The sequence below is a fragment of the Cupressus sempervirens genome, chromosome 11 (assembly GCF_028749045.1).
Source record: "Cupressus sempervirens isolate cs-2001-9-10 chromosome 11, ASM2874904v1, whole genome shotgun sequence".
Lineage (NCBI taxonomy): Eukaryota > Viridiplantae > Streptophyta > Pinopsida > Cupressales > Cupressaceae > Cupressus > Cupressus sempervirens.
The window spans coordinates 474,828,531-474,847,786 of NC_143128.1; the positions used below are offsets into that span (position 1 = coordinate 474,828,531).

The 19,256-nt window shown below is 33.6% G+C and overlaps 1 protein-coding gene across 9 annotated transcripts in view; it reads left to right on the forward strand.

Moving 5' to 3' along the window:
* LOC149530434 (FKBP12-interacting protein of 37 kDa-like) overlaps positions 1-9,568 on the forward strand; it is a 242,883-nt gene extending 233,315 nt beyond the window's left edge. For 4 of the 9 annotated variants that reach the window (XR_016358416.1, XR_016358414.1, XR_016358419.1 and 1 more), the window contains 3 exons: positions 8,043-8,098; positions 8,662-8,955; positions 9,117-9,568. Coding sequence is in view for 3 of the 9 variants with exons in the window: in XM_089808483.1 (XP_089664609.1) it covers positions 8,043-8,098; positions 8,662-8,775 (170 nt within the window). In the remaining 6 variants the exon portion in view is untranslated. Of the gene's footprint in view, positions 1-8,042; positions 8,099-8,661 lie in introns of all 9 variants that reach the window. The other 5 variants (XR_016358418.1, XM_089808483.1, XM_089808484.1 and 2 more) reach the window with 2 other exon arrangements.
* Positions 9,569-19,256: the final 9,688 nt, after the last annotated feature.

The following is a 19,256-nucleotide window of genomic DNA, read 5'->3' on the forward strand; positions in this document are numbered from 1 at the left end:
GGCGAGTTTTTCAGAAAAAACTCTTTTTAAATTTTTTTTTTCTTTTTTTTTTTTTTAAATTTTAATTTTTTTTTTTTGGTTAAAAAAAAAAAGCAAAAAGCCTATATATATTATGTAAGATAGAGAGTTACAATATGCTAGTAGAGCTAGGAAGAGGAAAATGTGATTGTAATGATGTTTTTACTTCTAGTTTGACACAAATTATTTACTATTATGCTTCCCGCCATCAGCATTCAGCATGAGAATGTGATTTTGTACCCACTATGCATTTATATATATCTAAACTCCTGCTTCTTTCTTTTGTGTTCTCTATAATGAACTCGTTAGATGCATCTTCTCATTGAAATTTGCAAAAAAATGTATTTTGAATTAAATTTTAGCTGTTTTTTTAGGTTCCCGAGTTTTCCCGAGTTTTTTTTTTAAATGGCCGAGTTTTTCCCGATTAAACTTTTGGGAGGCTCGGCGAGTTTTTGGATTTGGCGAGTTTTCCAACTATGGGTATGACCTTAAACTTCTTTGGTAAGGACCTCGTGACTTGAACTTCAGGATACATCTATATGACCCTCATGAGCTATTAAATAGATAATTTAAGAAATATAAAATAATTTAATTAAAATATAATACATACCTCCAAGGATTTTAAATGATCTTTCACCATATTATTATAATATATACCTATGTACGTACACAGATATAAAAATGAAGTGACACCATAATATTATTTTTTTATAATAAAATGATGCCACCTCACCAATATATCTACATGTACGTAGATAAATATAAACCATAATATTTTTCTTTGAATTATAATCTTTAAATCTTCTTCCAGCCTGTATTCTTTCTTTTTCTTTTAAAAATTGATTTAACACTTGGCATTATTAATTAGTGTTCAAAGAGCCAAGATATTCTTTATGTTACAAAAGCCCGGGAGTCATGTTTTTCCTTTTTAATAGAAGTCGAGAGTGAGAGGCAGATATCTATTCAAGCACTCGACTACCTTTCTCAAGATTGGCTCCCTTTATCATTTTCCGACTATTCATTATTTCCCTTTTTCCTTGCTCATATTTCCGGCTTCCACTTACCATTCGAAACTCTGCAAACTCCAATCAAAATATCTGCAGATTATAGCATTGCCATTCTTGTTATAGGTTGTCATATATTGTTCTTCCTTGCTGAAGTTGAGGTTGCATTTACATACTGCGGTTAGACCAAGTAATCAATTTGAAGAAGAGCTGATACACAAGCATCTAGCAAGACTTAAGCATTTCTAAAATTTATACCAGGTCATGTGGTTGATCATTCTCCAAATATTACTATAATTCCTTTAACAACTATTAATGCATTTTAATTTCCATAGCAGAAAACTGCAGTTTATACTCATTCATACTTGAATAACCTTAGGAAGTTGTTACTATAAATCATAGCAAAGTATCCAAGACGTGGAATCATAAATTATTTTTGCAATTGGAAATCAGAATCCAATGATTTCATTTCTGCAAGTCTTAAAGAGTATAATCTCTCAAATCACAGAATGTGATATGCTGGAAGTATCTAATTGTCATGAATTAACAGAATAGAGCCGATTGCTCTGAGAATCCGAACACCTAGGACTCACCGGCTATATAGCCATGGAAAGGTGAAGAGGTGAGATGAAATCTGCAAGAACACGGAAGTGGAATCAAATATGATTAAATAAATTAAACAATCTTACTTAATAGCTCATGCTCATCCTTATTAATGTTTCTAGTTGTCAAGTTGAGTGGTGGTGATCGGGTCATTGAACCCATTAGAAAACCTCGGCCAAGGTAGTCGAGTACTTGAATAGATATCCGCCTCTCACTCTCGACTTCTACTGAAAAGGAAAAACATGACTCCTTTGCTTCCGTAACATAAAAAATATCTTTTCTCTTTGAACGCCAATTAAAAATGCGAAGTGTTAAATCGGGTTTTAAAAGAAAAAGAAAGAATAAAGGTTGGAAGAAGATTTGAAGATTATAATTCAAAGAAAAATATTATGGTTTATATTTATCTGTGTACACATAGATATATTAGTGAGGTGGCATCATTTTATTATAAGAAAATAATATTATGGTGTCCCTTCATTTTTATATCTATGTGAACGTACATAGGTATATATTATAATAATATGGTGAAAGATCATTTAAAATCCTTGGAGGTATGTATTATATTTTAATTAAATTATTTTATGTTTCTTAAATAATTTATTTAATAGCTCATGTGGGTCCTATAGATGTATCTTGAAGTTCAAGTCGCTAGCTCCTTACCAAAGAAGTTTAAGGTCATACCTGTCAATCCTATTGACTAGACTAAGCTAGTATCCCATTCCATTGATCCCATTTAGCAATGCTTCCCCCCTTCATCTTCTCTTGCAATTGCCCATGAAACACTTCCACTGTAATAACAAATTCCATAATTATTTTCATATAAACATTTAAAAGAATTTAATTATTAACCATAATTCCAAAATCAAGCAACTGCTAAACATCATATAACAAATAATGGTTAACGACCATCTTCATTAATAGTTAATACAATGGATATAAATAACTACCTACTTCACATGATTATGAAGAAAAACTGTTAAATCCAATGGCTATGAGCAAATTTAAAATTAGGTCAAAATTTGGGATGTAACAATCTTATCTCTTCTATGATGGAGTCATCTTAAAATTGATTTAAGAAATCTAGTGATTTGATTAACATTTCCAATATATGTTTAATTCTAATTAAAGAAATATATTCTGACCTTGTTCTCAGGGTCTCAATCAAAGTAAAAGGTATCTTTACACCCTACTTGTTTTGATAAAAAAATTGAATCTATGTCAAAACCTGGTTACTCATAATTTGGGTACATTATAATAGGATCTTGAGCCAACTCAATTCAGTTTTGGATTTGGATTTGGGCTTAATTTGGAATCTAGATTGGTTCAGGTGTGGTCAAGGTTGTTGCACACCCGGCAACACAAGCACATGTTCTTACACTTATGTTTTTAGCATGTTGCCCTAGTTCTTTGTGTTAGTTACAACTCAAGTAATATTGTAGGACATTCTGCTTGAAGCTAGGCTTTTGAGTGCTTTCTTTACCCCTAAATTTCTATGGCCTTGGACTTTCTTGTCCTTAGACTTCAACATGTGTAGGAGATTCCTTCCCTCAACATAGGTCTCTTCCTTGTCCTATTAGGGGCTTGTGTTGGTGGTGTTGTGGACCAAAAAATTTGTTCCTTAATGGTGGTTGTTGTGAGATTGGTGTTTAGGTCCTTTCCTTCTACCTAGAGTTCACCCTTGCCCCTTCTTTTGGTGCTTAAGAAGTTAATTTGACCTTTGTAACATTTTTGTGTTGTCGCAGTTTTGTATTGTGGACCTACAAGATTCATGTTTTTGGGTCAACGATGTTTCTCCCCTTGTTGAGGTTGAGGCAATAGTTCCTCCACAACTAGTTGGTGGATATTGTAAATTAGATGTTGGGTCCTCTTCTTGTCAACCTATTTATTACTTCTATGGTTGAGTCATCTTAAAATTGATTTAAGCAATCTAATGATTTGATCTAAATTTCCAATATATTCTTATTAGTAACTAAAGAAATCTATTTATGAATTATGATCATAAGTGATTCCTAACTTTCTTGTAGGGTCTCAATCAAAGTGAAAGGTATCTCTAAACCATACTTGTTTTGATAAAAAAGTTGTAGCCTAGGGCAGAACTTGGCTACTCATAATTTGGGGACATTATAGTAGGACTTGGAGCCACTCAATTTGGTTTTGGATTTGGATTTGTGCTCAATTTGGAATTTGGTTTGATTAAGGTTGTTGCACAACCGGTAACACAAGCACGTGTTCTTACGCTTATGTTTTTAGCATGTAGCCTTAGTTCTTTGTGTTTAGTTACTTCTCAAGAAACATTGTTGGACATTCTACTTGAAGCTCGGCTTTTGGGTGCTTGCTTTGGCTTTGGAATGCGTTGCTCACTCCTTAGACTTCAATTTGTGTAGGAGATTCCTTCCCCCAACATTGGCCTCTTGTCTTATTTAGGGCTTGTGTTGGTGGTGCTATGGACCAGCAAAGTTGTTCCTTACTGGTTGGTGTGAGATTGGTGTCTGCGTGCTTTCCTATCCTAGAGTTCACTCTTGCTCCTTCCTTTGGTGCTTAGTTTGTTAATTATGTTGACCTTCATAGCCCTTTTGTGTTGTTGTAGTTTTGGATTGTGGACCTACAAGATTCCGATTTTGGGGATGACGATGTTTCTCCCCTTGTTGAGGCCTAGGAAATAGTTCCTTCTCAACTAGTTGTTGGAAGTTTTTAATTAGATGTTGTGTCCTCTTCTTGTTTTACGGGTGACTTGAGTATGGATCTCCTTACTTAGAAGTTGGCCCCTAATATTTTCTCTATTGCTCAGGGTATTTAAGGCGATGTTAAACATAACCCCCTTATGGATCCCCAAATTTGTGTTCTCCAAGACCTTGTCCTTTATCTCACTGATTTTAGTGTGTTGAAAGAGCCTCAACTGGTTTGTACTCTGCTCTTGTTGGGAGATTCTTGAGCTATAGGCATAACATTGATCTTATCTGTAGCTAGGTGTCTCTATGTTATAATGCTTTTGGTCTGGTTTTACAGTTTTTTTGAATGGGTTTTAGTCATTCTTCTTCAATTCCATTGAGAACGGCACCATTGTCCTTCAAGGTTGCCCTTAGTCCATGGGTAAGGCATTTCTTCATTTAAACAGATGTTTTGTTATTTATTTTGCTACCAAATTTAAATTGATTCCTACTTGGGTTCACCTTCCAAAACTCCCTCTGGAATATTGGGATGTCCACATCATTCATGGTATTGCTGATGCTATTGGTCTGTTTATTTCCGTTGATGAGGATACTAAATCTAGAACAAGGTTCATCTTTGCTAGATTCTGTGTTTGTGTTGTAGTGGGTTTTGAGTCACCCGATAGTATTGAGTTGTGATCTAGGCTGGGTATTTGGGAGCAGGAATTGCGGTAAAACCCCTCTTAGTTGCACTGCCTCCACTTTGCAGGGAAGTATTCCTTCTTCTGCCACAATTTTCTCCACAGAGGTCAGGAAGTCCAATGACGCTTTTCCTCAGCCTCCTGTTCATGGGAGGATGCTAGTAATTACCGCCTCTTGTATGGAGCAAGTTGGGTTTATTAGCCCCTCTTCCGAGGATAAAGATTCTTCCAAAATACTTGGGGTTGATCCACCTTTGTGGAAAATGAAGAAGCTGAAATGCATGGAGATTGGACACTTGACACGGGCAAAGAATCCTCTTATAAGGTTAAGAGAAAACTTGTATACGGTTTTGAGAGTGCTCCGACCGATTTTTCTTCTTAAAGTAGTTTTCATTCCCACTCTTCCTCTCTTCGGAGGCCTTAGCTGATCCACCTTTGGAAGATAGCAAGAAGCCAGAATTCATGGAGAACAAGTATTTTGATATGTGCAAAGTATCCCCTTGTAAGGTTAAGAGAAAACTCGTAGATTTCTTTAAGAGTGTTTCATTTGAGTTTTCCCCTTCAAAAAGTGAAAGAAATTGTCATAACTGCTGTCCCCCCATCCGGAGGCCTTGTGAGAAGATGTTGCTTAAAGTGCCTTGAGTGGACGAGGCTATTACTGGTCTATGCTTTTTCTTTGGCCTTTTCTATTTTGACTGCATGAGGTTACAGTGGAACTACTGTGTTCTCTCTTAAAACTTTCCAACCTAGTTGTCTCTGTTAAGAACATTCTCTTGTGTTGTTGGTGGATCTTATTTGGTTCTATTGTGATTTTTGACAATATTTTCTTGGTTCTTTGTTCAAGAATTGACACAGCCATACAATATCATTCGTGCTCATCTGTAATATTCATTTTTGGCTTCATTTACACCTTTTACCCTTCGAATTTCACAACCTATTCACATCTCTTTGTATTTTTTACTTGAATGACATGGATAGGGTCTTACTTTAGCCTTATGGCAATTTCTACAATGAATTCCTTCCTGCATATGATTATGATTTTAATCTGAGCATTAAAGCTGTGAGAGCTCCCGATACTTTTTTGTTGTGTCATAATAGCATTACAAAATGAGTTCACGTCCTCCTTGATAAACATTAGGTGATTGTGATGTCCCCATTTGCAGAGTAGTCATCCAATAAAGTACATTGATGGGTAACTTTATTTAATTAATGGGATAGAGTGACTCACGTGGAAAATAAAAAGAAATATTAAGGACTTTTTATTAAATTGGGTTTAAATGTTTTATTTAAGTGGGAAATGGAAAAGGCATTTGTATGGGTTGAATGAAAGAGGATTTTGGAGTTCATTTCTTCATGCTTGATTTATTTTTATGCATTCTGGATTTTGTAGAGCTTCTTATGGAGCAGATACCCTATGACAAAAACCCTAAGGGAAATTGGTTTCAATACACTAGCTGATGGTGGGTAGAATCGTACAAATTTTACACTGGAGTTAACAAATTGGTGTTACTGGAATTAGTGAGGTCTTGTCAGGCAAGACAAATTACTTGGTGTTGACATTTAAGATTTGCCAGGAAACAAGTTGAACCCCTTGATTAGAAAGACATTAGTTGTATGGGTTGATTCTCTTCCTGGGGGGCCTTCATTATGGTATTTTGGCAAGAGGTTTGATATGGTGCTCTGGCATAAGTTTTGATAGTGTGGAGTTTTGAATCTAATCGTGGGAGTTGCATTTACATTGAGAGGCGTTAATGCTGAGCTGGATGTAGTCATTCCTCCTTGTACAGATTGTTCTAGAGTTGTGGAGTGATCTAGGCATCAAAATTTACCCATGCTGGGCATCTACTTCAAGATGATGCTGAGCTTGAGTTTTGAATACAAGAGTGGGATTGATGTAGCTGGGAAAGCTTAGACATGGGAGTTGGGAGTCTCCAAATCCAGCATGGACTCTATTACTCTCTGTTCAATCTGGAATTTATTATCTGCAGATATTGATGCTTCTATTACTCAAGATTGGCATTTGCTGGTTTATAAGACACAGGTCAGAAAAAGACATTGTCTCATTGTATTCTGTACTTAACAGCAACTAACTGAATAAATATTCTCTGTAATCAGTCATCTTTATTGAATAATTTTATAAATGAATGATGGTGAAATATTTATACATGCAATATTATTTTAAATCTGAAACTCTCCTAGCAAACAAACATTTAAAGTGCTCTTAAAATATGCAACCATTAAATCTGGTGAAGGGAATCTTACGGTAAAGGAGAACCAATTAGAGGCCATTAAGTTTTGAAGGAATTTAAACATTAAACAGATATATCATTTATCAAATTTCATCGTTGGCCTTAATTTTTTTTTTTAACCTATGAGCAAAAGCAATTTGGTGGAAGTCAACGACAACTTGTGTCATAATGTAGCAGTAACAATGGTTACAAGTACATAATTAATTCATTCAAGTACAAATGCAGACAGACATGTGAATAGGGTGGAGAATTCAAAGGGTACAAGAAGTGAGTAGCATAGCTAGGGCTTTTACTTTAGTAATATGACAATATCTACAATGAATTTGTAGGGTCTTATGGTTTGAGATTTAATTGTAGCATTAGAGCTGAGAGAATCAATTACTTAATTTTTTTGTGTTATACGGTTACAAAATTGAATTTGAGGCATCACTGGATAATGTTAGGTGATGCTGTTAGGTGATGCAGAAGAATATAAAGCCCGTTAAAATCCAGCAAGAGTTTAAGTATTTAACAGATTAGATTACTTATCAAATATCTTGCTGGGTCTCCAATGCAGTTTTATGTGCAAGCAATTTGGTGGAAATAAATGACAGTTTATGACATAAATAGTAATGACTATTTGTTACTGTTAAATGATTAAATCATTGATAAAAAATTACTGTAACTATAAATATGGTATTACTATAAAGTTAGTGGTGGTTCTAAAAGAATTTGATTTTTTTGGTGAATCAAGGTTATCATTACTTCGCATTTTTTTATAAAAACTTTATTAGAATGTTTTTGCCGCAATTTTGTATTGACATGAGAATGGTCTTGAAGAATTACTGGACTACATGGAGATGCTGGTGGAGGGAGTTGACAAATCAAATGAATTGGTACTTTCAAGTCTCTTAAATATTTTTTCTGAGTTGTGTTGTTTTGAAAGCAAAAAACTCTGCTAACTGTAATTGTTCTTTCCTTTGTTCTAAAATCTAACATCTTTAACCACTGATTTGTTTGTTTCCTTAAATTCAAATTCCACAACTTGTAGCCAATCTATTGAAGTCTAAAAGACAGAAGATACTCCAGTTATTGCAGAAGATAACCCAGATCATCACTTGTTTCTTGTGATGGAAGTTTGGTGTAGCTAGTTTCCCTCGTATTTTATCACTTATCCATGTGATATTCAGAAGAAAGTGATAAACTTTATTTCATAACTATCCATGACAATCATTTGATATCAAGGATCTTCCTTGATTGCCTACGATGGTATTTTACCTCCTTGTATGAGATCTTTATTTGCATATAACATCTGCTTGCATGTACAACCCAATGTTGCTTTTGATCCTTATCTAAGTGAGGGATTATTCTCACTTTTTTGTTTTGCTTCATATGGTGAATAGTGTTATATTACTCTGTAGAGGTTGGAATTATCATAATTCCTATATATGCATTTCAGGTAAATATAATGAAGAAACAGCTTGAAGACAAAGATATTGAAGCAAAAAAAATGACAGAAGGCAAGAAACCAAAAATTGGAGGAAAGGAAGACAAGAAGTCTAGTGAAGGTTGAAGTCTTGTTGATACATCAAAGGCAAATAGGTGATGCGGGGTACAAATTTGTTGCCGATAAAAGTTTTCTTGCAGATGTAAGAAATATGTTGGTTCTCATCATAGTTCAAAAACCCGGGCTAGGCATAAACTCAGCAAAATTCTGAAAATTGTTAAAACCACACATGAATTTATAGAAGCTGTAAGTAGCTTTTCCTTCATTTATAGATAAAAAATGATTTCAATGCACATCATAGTGTCATATGATTATAAATTACAAATCTGAATTATTATTTTACAAGTTTCATCTGTGGAAAACATTGGCCTAAAAACTATTTTTATTTTTACTTTTCTAAAAACTAGAGCAGGGCCCTGGGATGGCAGGCACCACTGGTATCAAGCCCACATGGACCTCAGATTTGTGAGTTTTGAATGATTTTGACAATATCTTGGAGAGAGAGTTGAAGAATAATTGGGAAACTTTTCTATCATTTTGCAAGCATGGGTGGATTTTCCTCACTAACTTGTCAATTTTGGCAATTTTTGGGTAAACTGGATGAGAACTAACCAAATTTCAACCCTGCAAATTAGCATGTATGAGGTCAAGTAACTTAGCCCTGGAAAATCATAAGCACTTGGTGAGTTTCAAATGTATGATTCTTATGATTACCTTATAACATTTGCCAGGGCCAAATCATCTGCAAACATGTCTATCTTAATGACATGATAATCATATCTGGAAGAAGGTGAACAAATATCACAGGATATGGAGAATACATCTATGGGAAATTTAGTGAAGTTTAGTTGGATTAAAATGTTCCTTAAGGGAAAAAAAAAATGATTTGAGTTTGAATAGCTAGTCTTTCTGACCCCGAGTTTGAGATTAACAGCATTGCCCGTTTACACCAATTGGTGCTTGTTTATCATTGATGTTGAAAAGTTTTGGTTAATTCCTTAACAGCTTCATCCTTTTTCATTCATGCTTTTCCTTCAAAGCATACTGATATGAAGCATCAAGCATAATCATAAGTGTTTATTGTGTGTCATATTGCCCACAGTAAACATTCCCAAGTTTTCCTTTTTTATTGGGGCTGTTAACGTGTCATTTATTCCATACTAAACAAGATTAAATTTTCCTGAATTTGAGGAGGGATAGTCGGATGTTTTTTGAGTTTTAAAATTCATGAACAACTCTTGATTACTGAAAACATGACAACCTAACCAAAAAATTGTCCTTGGCTGATTAATTGAGAGAACTAGATTTTTACAAGGAAAAAATTAACAGCAAACCCAGTTGAAATTATTCAGAACAATTTGTGAGTTTTAAAAGAGTTATGCTATTGTGGTAATGGTATATACCATATTCGAAAAAAATAGACTCAGGGAATTACTTGGCAATTGTGAGGCCTCACCCCAACCCATCATAACTCAGCATGCATTCGTTTTTTATATATTTTGATTCTAGATTTTGAGACATTATTCGACTGATTAGATATTGACCCATATTATTAATGTCATGTGATGATTACTCTAGTATGCTTTAGTTATGATGACTGATGACATTTTATATATATGCATATTAGTGTGATGGTTTATTTCAGTAATTTAATTTGAATTGATGAATATGTCATGGCATTTCAATTATACAAATTCGTTATATTTAATCAATGTGCAGAAATGGAAAAGATTATTGAAGTGAAATTTGGAATGCTTTGAGTTAAATTTGATTATTTAAGTTAAATTTATATATATGTTATTTTTTCGAACTACTGATATTCAAATTTAGTGTGCAAAAAATCTAACCATGGTACTAATCTATGAACCAAGAACCAAACCTATGTGCAAACTGTGAAGCCAAGGTTGGATCTAATGAAGAGATTCGAACCTCTTTGTTATGTAATTTAATTTGTAATTGTTATTTGAATGTATGTATTAGGTTAGTTCATTATGTAGTTAGTGATATGTAAGGTGATTTTATATCGTCACTTGACACTTGTAATGTATATATGTAAATGACATGTCAATTAAGGTTTGGCAATGAGACCCTTAGCCTAAAACTAAACTTAGTTAGGAGCTTAAGCTAATCACATTTGTTTAGAGGTATCATGTGAAGTCTCACCAAATAGGAATTCAAATTCAAAATTTTAGGTCATTTTTTGAGGCAAAAAAGTGGTCTTAAGAGCTGAGCTTAATTTAGTGGAATTTAAGTGCCCATATGGTAGGGGTATGAATTAAGGACTTAATTATCACCACTAGAAGGCACATGCAACTTTAGGGACCCTCCAAACAACTCATTTTCCAAAAGTTGTGAAAATGGAGGAATCTTATTTCTTTACCCTTTCCCACACACTTGTCCAAACTGACATTAATGGTAGGAGACAAGTATGATGGCCAAGGAATTAGAGTCAACTCAAGAAGTTATTGTTAGTAGGTGGTTGGGATTTGTAGGCCTTTTTAGAGGGCCTTGGATAACTTAGTGGGTGTTCACCGACTCTAAGTTTAGAGACAATAGGGTTTAAAGATTAGAGCAAAAGCAATAGGGTTCCATCACACTTTGAGTAAGGTTGGTGTTTCTTGCCGAGGTTGTTTTTCATTTTGCAATAGTTTAGCATGTGGAAGATCTTGTTCATGTATTTCTTGCATTTTATGTGTTGTTTTGTATTTGTAAAGGGTTGGGAAATGGTGTTTTCAATCTATTTCTTTTTTGGCATTTTCTTTGAGGGATTGTTCATGGGTGTGAAAGCATTACTCGCCCTTGGAAAGGAAAGAAGTGGTATTGTGGGATGAAGGGGTTAGTTGTGACCTCCATGAAATTGTTAAGTCTCTTCTCATGGAAAAGAGGGAAAAAAAGCAAGGTGTATGAGCCCTTTCTTGTCAATGATTTTTTGATGTCATTTGGGGGTGATAAGGGGAGAATGTGTATGGAAGAAGTGTGTTTACTATGAGCCTTGTGAAGACATGAAATTGTGCATATTGGCATTGGCATCTCCTTTAGGGCACATTTGGTTGTTGGAATATGATTTGAGAATTGGCATTCATAATTCTGAATTTGTGATTCTAGAACTTGAAATCCAGATTATGGTTTTGAAAATTGATTTGGAACCGTTTGGTTCGTCAATATTGCATTATGAGGATACACATTTCCTTTGTTTAATTGCACGTTACTAGATTCGAAATACCAACCAGAATAAGCCGAGATGAGGTTTGCTCACAAAGATTTGATTGTGGTTTCTCTACATCCTCAATAAAGTTGTCCATTCATAGTCGCAAGTAGAAACTTTTGTAGCCTCTAGAAAGGCTTTTTTGTGGACTGAAATATTTTGAATATGCAAGGCATATTTCTACATGTTCATGGTTTAAATTTTAGGCAATGATCGATAGTAAAGAACATTGCAACTGAATTGACCAATTTGGAACATTGTAATGGCTCTCTAGAGTTTTATGAGAATGTTTAGTTTGTTTGTATTGTTGTGGGTGGTGACTTTTGGAGGCAAAAATCCAGTTGTGGGATACTCATCACAAAATGCAACTGTACTAGCACTCACCTCGTGTATGTCTAGAAATGGTATCAAAGATGTGATGTTCAAAAGCTCATTGGAAATTTACTATTTCCTACTCGATTTCTTTGTGTGCAATTTGCAGTATGTGGAAGAAATTCTAGTGAAGCCATACGCTTTGATTGTCAAAAAGAGTAGAGACCAACTGCATAAGTTTGCGCAGTGCTCTATCCAACACAACTGGCAGATTGTGGTTCACAATGGAGGGCACAACTACGAGGGTCTCTCTTCTACTTTTTAGGGCCCCAATTTCATTGTCATTGATCTCATGAAATTGGAAAGAGTCAAGGTGAATATGCATCTGCAACAGACCAAACCTGTGAGTAAACAGAGGCGACAATGACTAAAAAAATGTCGTGTTTGCATAGCGCCAAACCAAATATCAAAAAAGTCAAATGTGAGCCGACGTAAAAATCAATTTTATTTCAATTAATTTGGAATGCTTCTTTTCGGTAGTTCCACCTATTTAGATGGAAGATCAAATCCTCGTTTTAAGAGGTAAATGAGGATACTGGATTCTAATCTTTTCCAATTCTCATTTTGATTTTGCGGACCCAAACAATGGATTAAATTTTTTTTAGAATTTCAAATGCCAATTCCATTCTAATTCCAGCTACCAAACGATCCCTTATGGTTATTCTACCTTCACCCTTGTCATGGGTTCTTAGGTGAAACCCATTGTGAATCCTTCGATTGGGTGTTCTTGTGATGTGACCCATTTGGCATCGGTTCTCCTAACTCGGAAGGTGGTTTCTTTGAGGCCTAAGTTGGGAGGTGAGCTCTCCATGGTTTTGTTCATTCTTATTTGCAACTTTAGGGGATTCTTGTTGGATAGTTTGGGAGTCCTTGAAACTCCTAGTGCAACCTTTTGAAGAAAGGAGCTCATGACTGATGTGATCAAGTGTTGATGTTCGAGAGTTCTTCATTTCTTATCCTTGTTCTTTCCATGTATTGTGTGAGTTGAGTGATGAGATTTCCACTCCATATGTAATTCTCCTTGCATTTTATGAATCTCAATGTTGAAATAAAAGATGTATTTGTTGATATTATTGATTGAATTTTTTGTGTAAATCCATCTCCTTATATTTTGTAGTTGTAGTGAAAGAATGGAAGAATGTTTCATTATGTATTTTTCATGATATTGTAATGTAGATCCAAGTATTTCAATTTTGTTGAGTTATATACTTCATGAAATGAATCTAGGAGCAACTAGAATGTATTAAGATTGAAATGATTTATATGTTGTTTTCAAGGATGTACTGAATGTAGATTTATGCTAAATTGACTCTATCATAAATGAGATCCTTTCAATATAATGTTATAATCTAATTCTTATCATGCTAATGGTGTAATATGATTAGTTTTTCATTTAAAGCACCTTTATTGACTTTAAGAAATGAATATTACACTAGTGGTTTCAATACTAAAACTTAGTTCTTCTAGACCCCATTAATTAATTGGCTTAACTAATTTTAGATTAGAGTGAGCATTAGAAAGTGTGTAAAACAATTATATAGATGACAAGCCACCATGTTGAATAATCAAATGAATAAATTGCATTGATAAAAAAATATAGGAGCCAAAAGAAGAAAGCTAATGTAGAAAGAAAAGAAAAAAGATGCATCCCATACATTTCCTAGGAGAGCAAATTTACTCTCCGGAAAATATATGGGATGGGGAACTAATTCATCTTCCAAAAAAATTGCAACATATAATATACTTAAAGAATGTTTCATTTCAAATTTTAGAAATGTATATAAGTGCAAACAAAACATAAATATATAAGTCTGTAAATAACTTCTTCAAAACCCATTAGAAAAAAATAAAATAATGTTTTTAAATTGCAAGTTGAGGGAATGGGGAAGTGACCCACGTGGGCCTCACACCCCTCCACTCCCTTTCTACTTTGATGTCATCTTGAAGGCATGCAACATGCATAGCTCATTTGAATGGGATAAAGCAGAGTGCTGGTTTTTTGGTTAAGATACATACCAAAAGATTAGAAATGGAAAGGAATCAGAAAATTATCTAGTGCGGTTGTTTTTTTCGGTCCCTTAGAGTGCTCTGGTCTCGTTGACATCATTAAAAAGCATTCATTCGTAAACATTAAATCTATAAACAAAGAAATTCAAAAAACTTTTGCAAAGGGAAAAAGTTTAGGTGATGGGACCCTTGGTTGGGTGGGCCCCAAACAACCCCAACTTTCCTCCTTTTTTTCCTAGCGCCAAACCTCATCTCCATGCACTTGGTCACCTTAGATAGCGTTGACATGTCATTAAGACAATACCTGTACATTGGAATATGTGTCTGCACATGGGATCATGCACCCATTCTTAAAAGGTAAGAGTTTTTTTTTGTAAGAGGTAAAAGTAATTAGTGGGTATATAGATGATAAGTTATTTGGTTAGTATTTAGTAAGCCAAGAATTAGAATAAGTATAGGTTTAATTGGTTTAGTTTGAAAATGTAATGTAGGAGATTTGTTTGTAGGTCTTATGGGCTAATTATATGTGTATATATAATTATTTGGTAGAACCTTATTATTTAGATTTAATTTAATAATTAGCCTATAATATATGAAGATCTTTCACAAAAAATCTTAAGAACCCTATTAGCTCATGTTCTTGTAGCAACACCATTATGTATTATCAAACTTATTAACGTAAGTCTTCATAAACAACAAGTGTATTACAATGAAATGTTTAGTTGAATTCAATAATATGTTTAAACCTAGGAAATGGAAAATGAAACTCTTAAACGTACTTTAACCTCATCATCAAACTATTACCTAGATCAAAAATGTAAATTTGAAACCTAAATCCTAAACACATTGTAACCTAATCAAGTAGCCTCAAAACTTATAAATTTATAAAGATTCTCTTATCGTGAACCTAATTGTGCCTCATCCAAAGTTTGTGTATGTGTGCGTAACTCAATTATAACCTTTTAAAAAGAACTGTTGGGGTGTTTTTGCCCAAAATTTCAAAGCTTGGAGGCAAAAGTAGGAAAAAATGTTGATTATTTTATTTTAAAAAATCAATTACATTATTTTTTATAAATATTTTTAGAAAACAAATTATTAAATTGATTATATTACTAATTTTCAGTATCATCAAGGTATATATATATATATATAAGAATAAGAAGAGTTTAGTACATATCATAGATTGAATAAAAGTTCAAGTTATAAGTTACAATGTCACTTTTGCTAGCCATGTCATATATAGAGGTTGTCTTAATTTTGGCATGTTGTGCAATAATAGCATTTAAGTTAGCACACTCTGGAGTTATTTCTCAATTCCTCTTCTCGCTCTCATTGTAATCAAGTTTCTTGCTTGAAAGATAACAATAATTAATGGGAAGGTGGGGTAAAGGGCCAATGAAACCTTAGAAACCTTTATTACCAATGCCTTTGAAACCTTAGAAACCTTAATTACCAATGAAAATCTTGATCTTTTAAACCTATGGGCAAGAAAAATAAATTGTAGGGATTTGGAAGAGTTTCTAACACAAATTGTAATTAGTTGCATTTCCTTGGAAGTTTTTTAGGGAAAAACCATCATGAGTTTTACAATAGTGTTTCAATGGTTGATTGGGTGAGTAATCCACAAGGCGGTCCTATAACGCCGCACTAGAGAATCCTATAGAAGTTAATCTAACTATAACATTAAGTTAACTAATTTGTTTTTCCTTTAAATTTTATAATGTAATCAAGCTCACTCCCACCATGTTGAGGAGATACATACAATCCACGCAAGGATATCAACCATGAAAACTTCTAGACAAGGGATCATGAAAGCTCTCTACCTTAAGGGTGACACAACTAAAGATAAAGAAAATATAACTAATGTCTAAACAACCACACTCAACCTATACTAACACCACATACCAAAATTAACAACTAGATACCAATCTCCAAACAAAATACCAATAGCAATGAAGAACAGCCTTTGGATGCATACAATCTCCAAAGTCAAATACCAATCACAAAAAGAGTAATAACCAATGGATAAATGGCAACCACCAATAAGTATATAACACCCACCAAAGACATGCAAAATCTATGAAGGAGACATATGGAGTGTCATCTCATGGTCAAACATTGAGTTGCCTTGGACTAGTCTCTCCCTATACCCTAGATCCTCAATGTGACTCATGCATAACCAAAATATCCTCTCATCTCACACCTCTCATTAGGTATCATCAAATTCCCATCTTAAACCTATACAAGCACTTAGCACATGGAAAAGGAAAATCACTATTTATCTTTTTAATGTTTTTATCTCAAATTTAGTTATTATATTATCACTTATTACCAAATGATAAGTTATCCTAGATTTGATCACTTTGGGCTCTAAACCCCTATTGTAAACCACTAACTTAGGATGTACTAAGACAGCCTCTATAAGCTCACTGATCAAAAAATATGTTGCATAAACTACAAAAAGAAATGATAATTAGACTCAATTCTATTATGGGCAATCAAAACCCATACTAGCCCTTAAACCAAAATATCATCAATGCTCTTGAAAGTATATGTCATTAACTTGAACCTTAAATTTAACAAATAACATGAAGTAGCAATAATGAATCATGATAAGGATAAATTTCACAAGCCTCTCAAACACATTCATAAATGGCAGCTAGTTCCCAAAAGTCATATTGAAGTAAAATGCCACATAACACCGATAACCATTTACAATCATGAGCTTTCAACCACGTCAAATAAAATAGTTATTCCTTAAGATTTAGTTTGGCTACAAGAATGTGTTTAATAATAATATAATAATATATTAAAAATTTTCCTAAAAGAAATACTACTCTATTAAGGAAAATGTTAAGTTACCAAATGTTAATTAGTAAACATATTAACTACATAGTAACAAATTTTAAATTAAATTAAATTGTGTTTTAGCTAAATTAAATTTCATTAAAAAAATGTTTTTTTTTTTAATATTAAAATTTAGTTAATATAATTCAAGAAATTAATAAAAAAAGATTAATTAAATTAAAATAAAATTTAGCTTAAAGTGTATTGTTAATTTAAATTTAGAATTAAATATGATTTGTGGGGGGATTTAACACCCCATGGTGCCTCGAAAATATGTTGCCTCTATAATAAACATCAAGATCAATACATTAAGAGGAGATATGATCTCCAAAAATAGTAATTAAGGCATCCTTATTCAGCAGCAGATCTGAATCTAGAATGATCTGAACAAAACCCTCTTGAAAATTGAAGAAGACCTATCAAACCAAAGGAGCACCTATGCCTGCATCCAAGAAATGGATAGGAGAAAAAGTCCACAAAAGATAGTCCCACAATCCGTTCTCATCAGCAAGAAGCGCAGACAAAGAGCTAAAACACTAACACAAAGAAGAATACTAGAGTCCACCATAAGAAAATCTTCAGATGCTTCAATTAAAGCTTGAGTTAGATCAGGGGCTGCCCGAGGCGAGGCACTTGTTTCTAATAGGAGCTTCTGAAGAAGCCACACTAAAACAAACACAATTAGACCAGAAAATTATAGAATTTTGTACACAGTGTGAACGTGTATTCATGAAACTTTAGTGTAGAATGCAAATAGACTGACGATGAACTAATCTAGACCAAAGATATCATCATTAGAATGTAATTTCTACGAGTGTCTCATTTTTCCCTAACTATAATTGCTAAAATAGCTCTAGACCAACATCTTAGTGACAATTCTAAAATGGGAGTATGCTTAAAATGCAGATCTACAATGAATACATGCAAGATCTATGACTAAAATGTAGATTGTATGTGAAATACAACTCCTGGAAATGCTTTTGAAATGATCATGCAATGAACTAACATACAATAAATGAATCTAAATGACACAAAATGATGCTAAAATGACGAGTTCAAATATGCCTATAGTGTTGATGCATAAAAACTTGGGTCCTTTTGCTCTTGGATTTCCCTCCTATTTATAGAATTTCGGAAGGGGTTGGGGATAGAATCAAGATTTTCACCTTTGACTGGTGGGTGAAAGTGAAACTGAAAATATCTCATAAGAGACTAGGAGGAAGAGTCCAATAGACTTGATTTTGAGGATAATTGAGGATATTTCTAATTCTTTTAAAATGAAAAAGGGAGATTTCCAATTTTGTGGGGATAAACGATTTTGTTGATTTAATAAATGTCTTTTTCTTCCTCCTTTTTTGAATTTCATTTTAATGAATTTGAATTGTTTTTCTCCTCTTTTAAAGTTAATTTAGGTCTTGTCTATTTGATAGGTGATTAATGACTTGATGTGATTTTTGATTGAAAGTCTATTGTGTTTCTTCAAATTTTCTCTTTAATTTGCACTGATTGATCAAAACTATGTGATTTAGGTCTTTGCCAATTTTTGGGTGTCTACAAATGCCCCTCTTTGAGCTAATATGCAAAGCATATTAGTTCAAAGATTATCTTGATTTTCTGAGTTAAGGTCAAATTTTGATGATTGGATGTTTGTTTGGTGATATTTTGACATTTTGTCATTGTCGTGATGTCTTTCTATTGATGGTTTGATATATGATCGTTGATGATTTGATGTTTTGATTATCGTTGATTTGATGTTTTGGTTGCAATAGTTTTGTTTGGATACCTTGGTTTTGGTAAGCTTGATGTTTGAAAAAAAAAATTAGCTGGGCTAGGACGTTTTTGATGTTTTCAAAAATTTTGATGCCTTAGCTTGGATGCCCCAGTTTGGTATAGATATACCGCCCCCTCATAAATGAAATTGGAAGAAAATATGAAAGTGCAAAAGCTGAGCAAGTTCCAATTTTATTTCTGAAATATTGGGAGTTTGGTGGAAAAAGGTAATTAGGTTGGTTTGATATAATACCCAATTTGTTTTGGTGAGAAAAAAGGTGTCAATAGGGGGTAAATAGGGTGAAAAGGTGATATAAATGCCCCTTAGGGGGGTTAAATAGGTTGA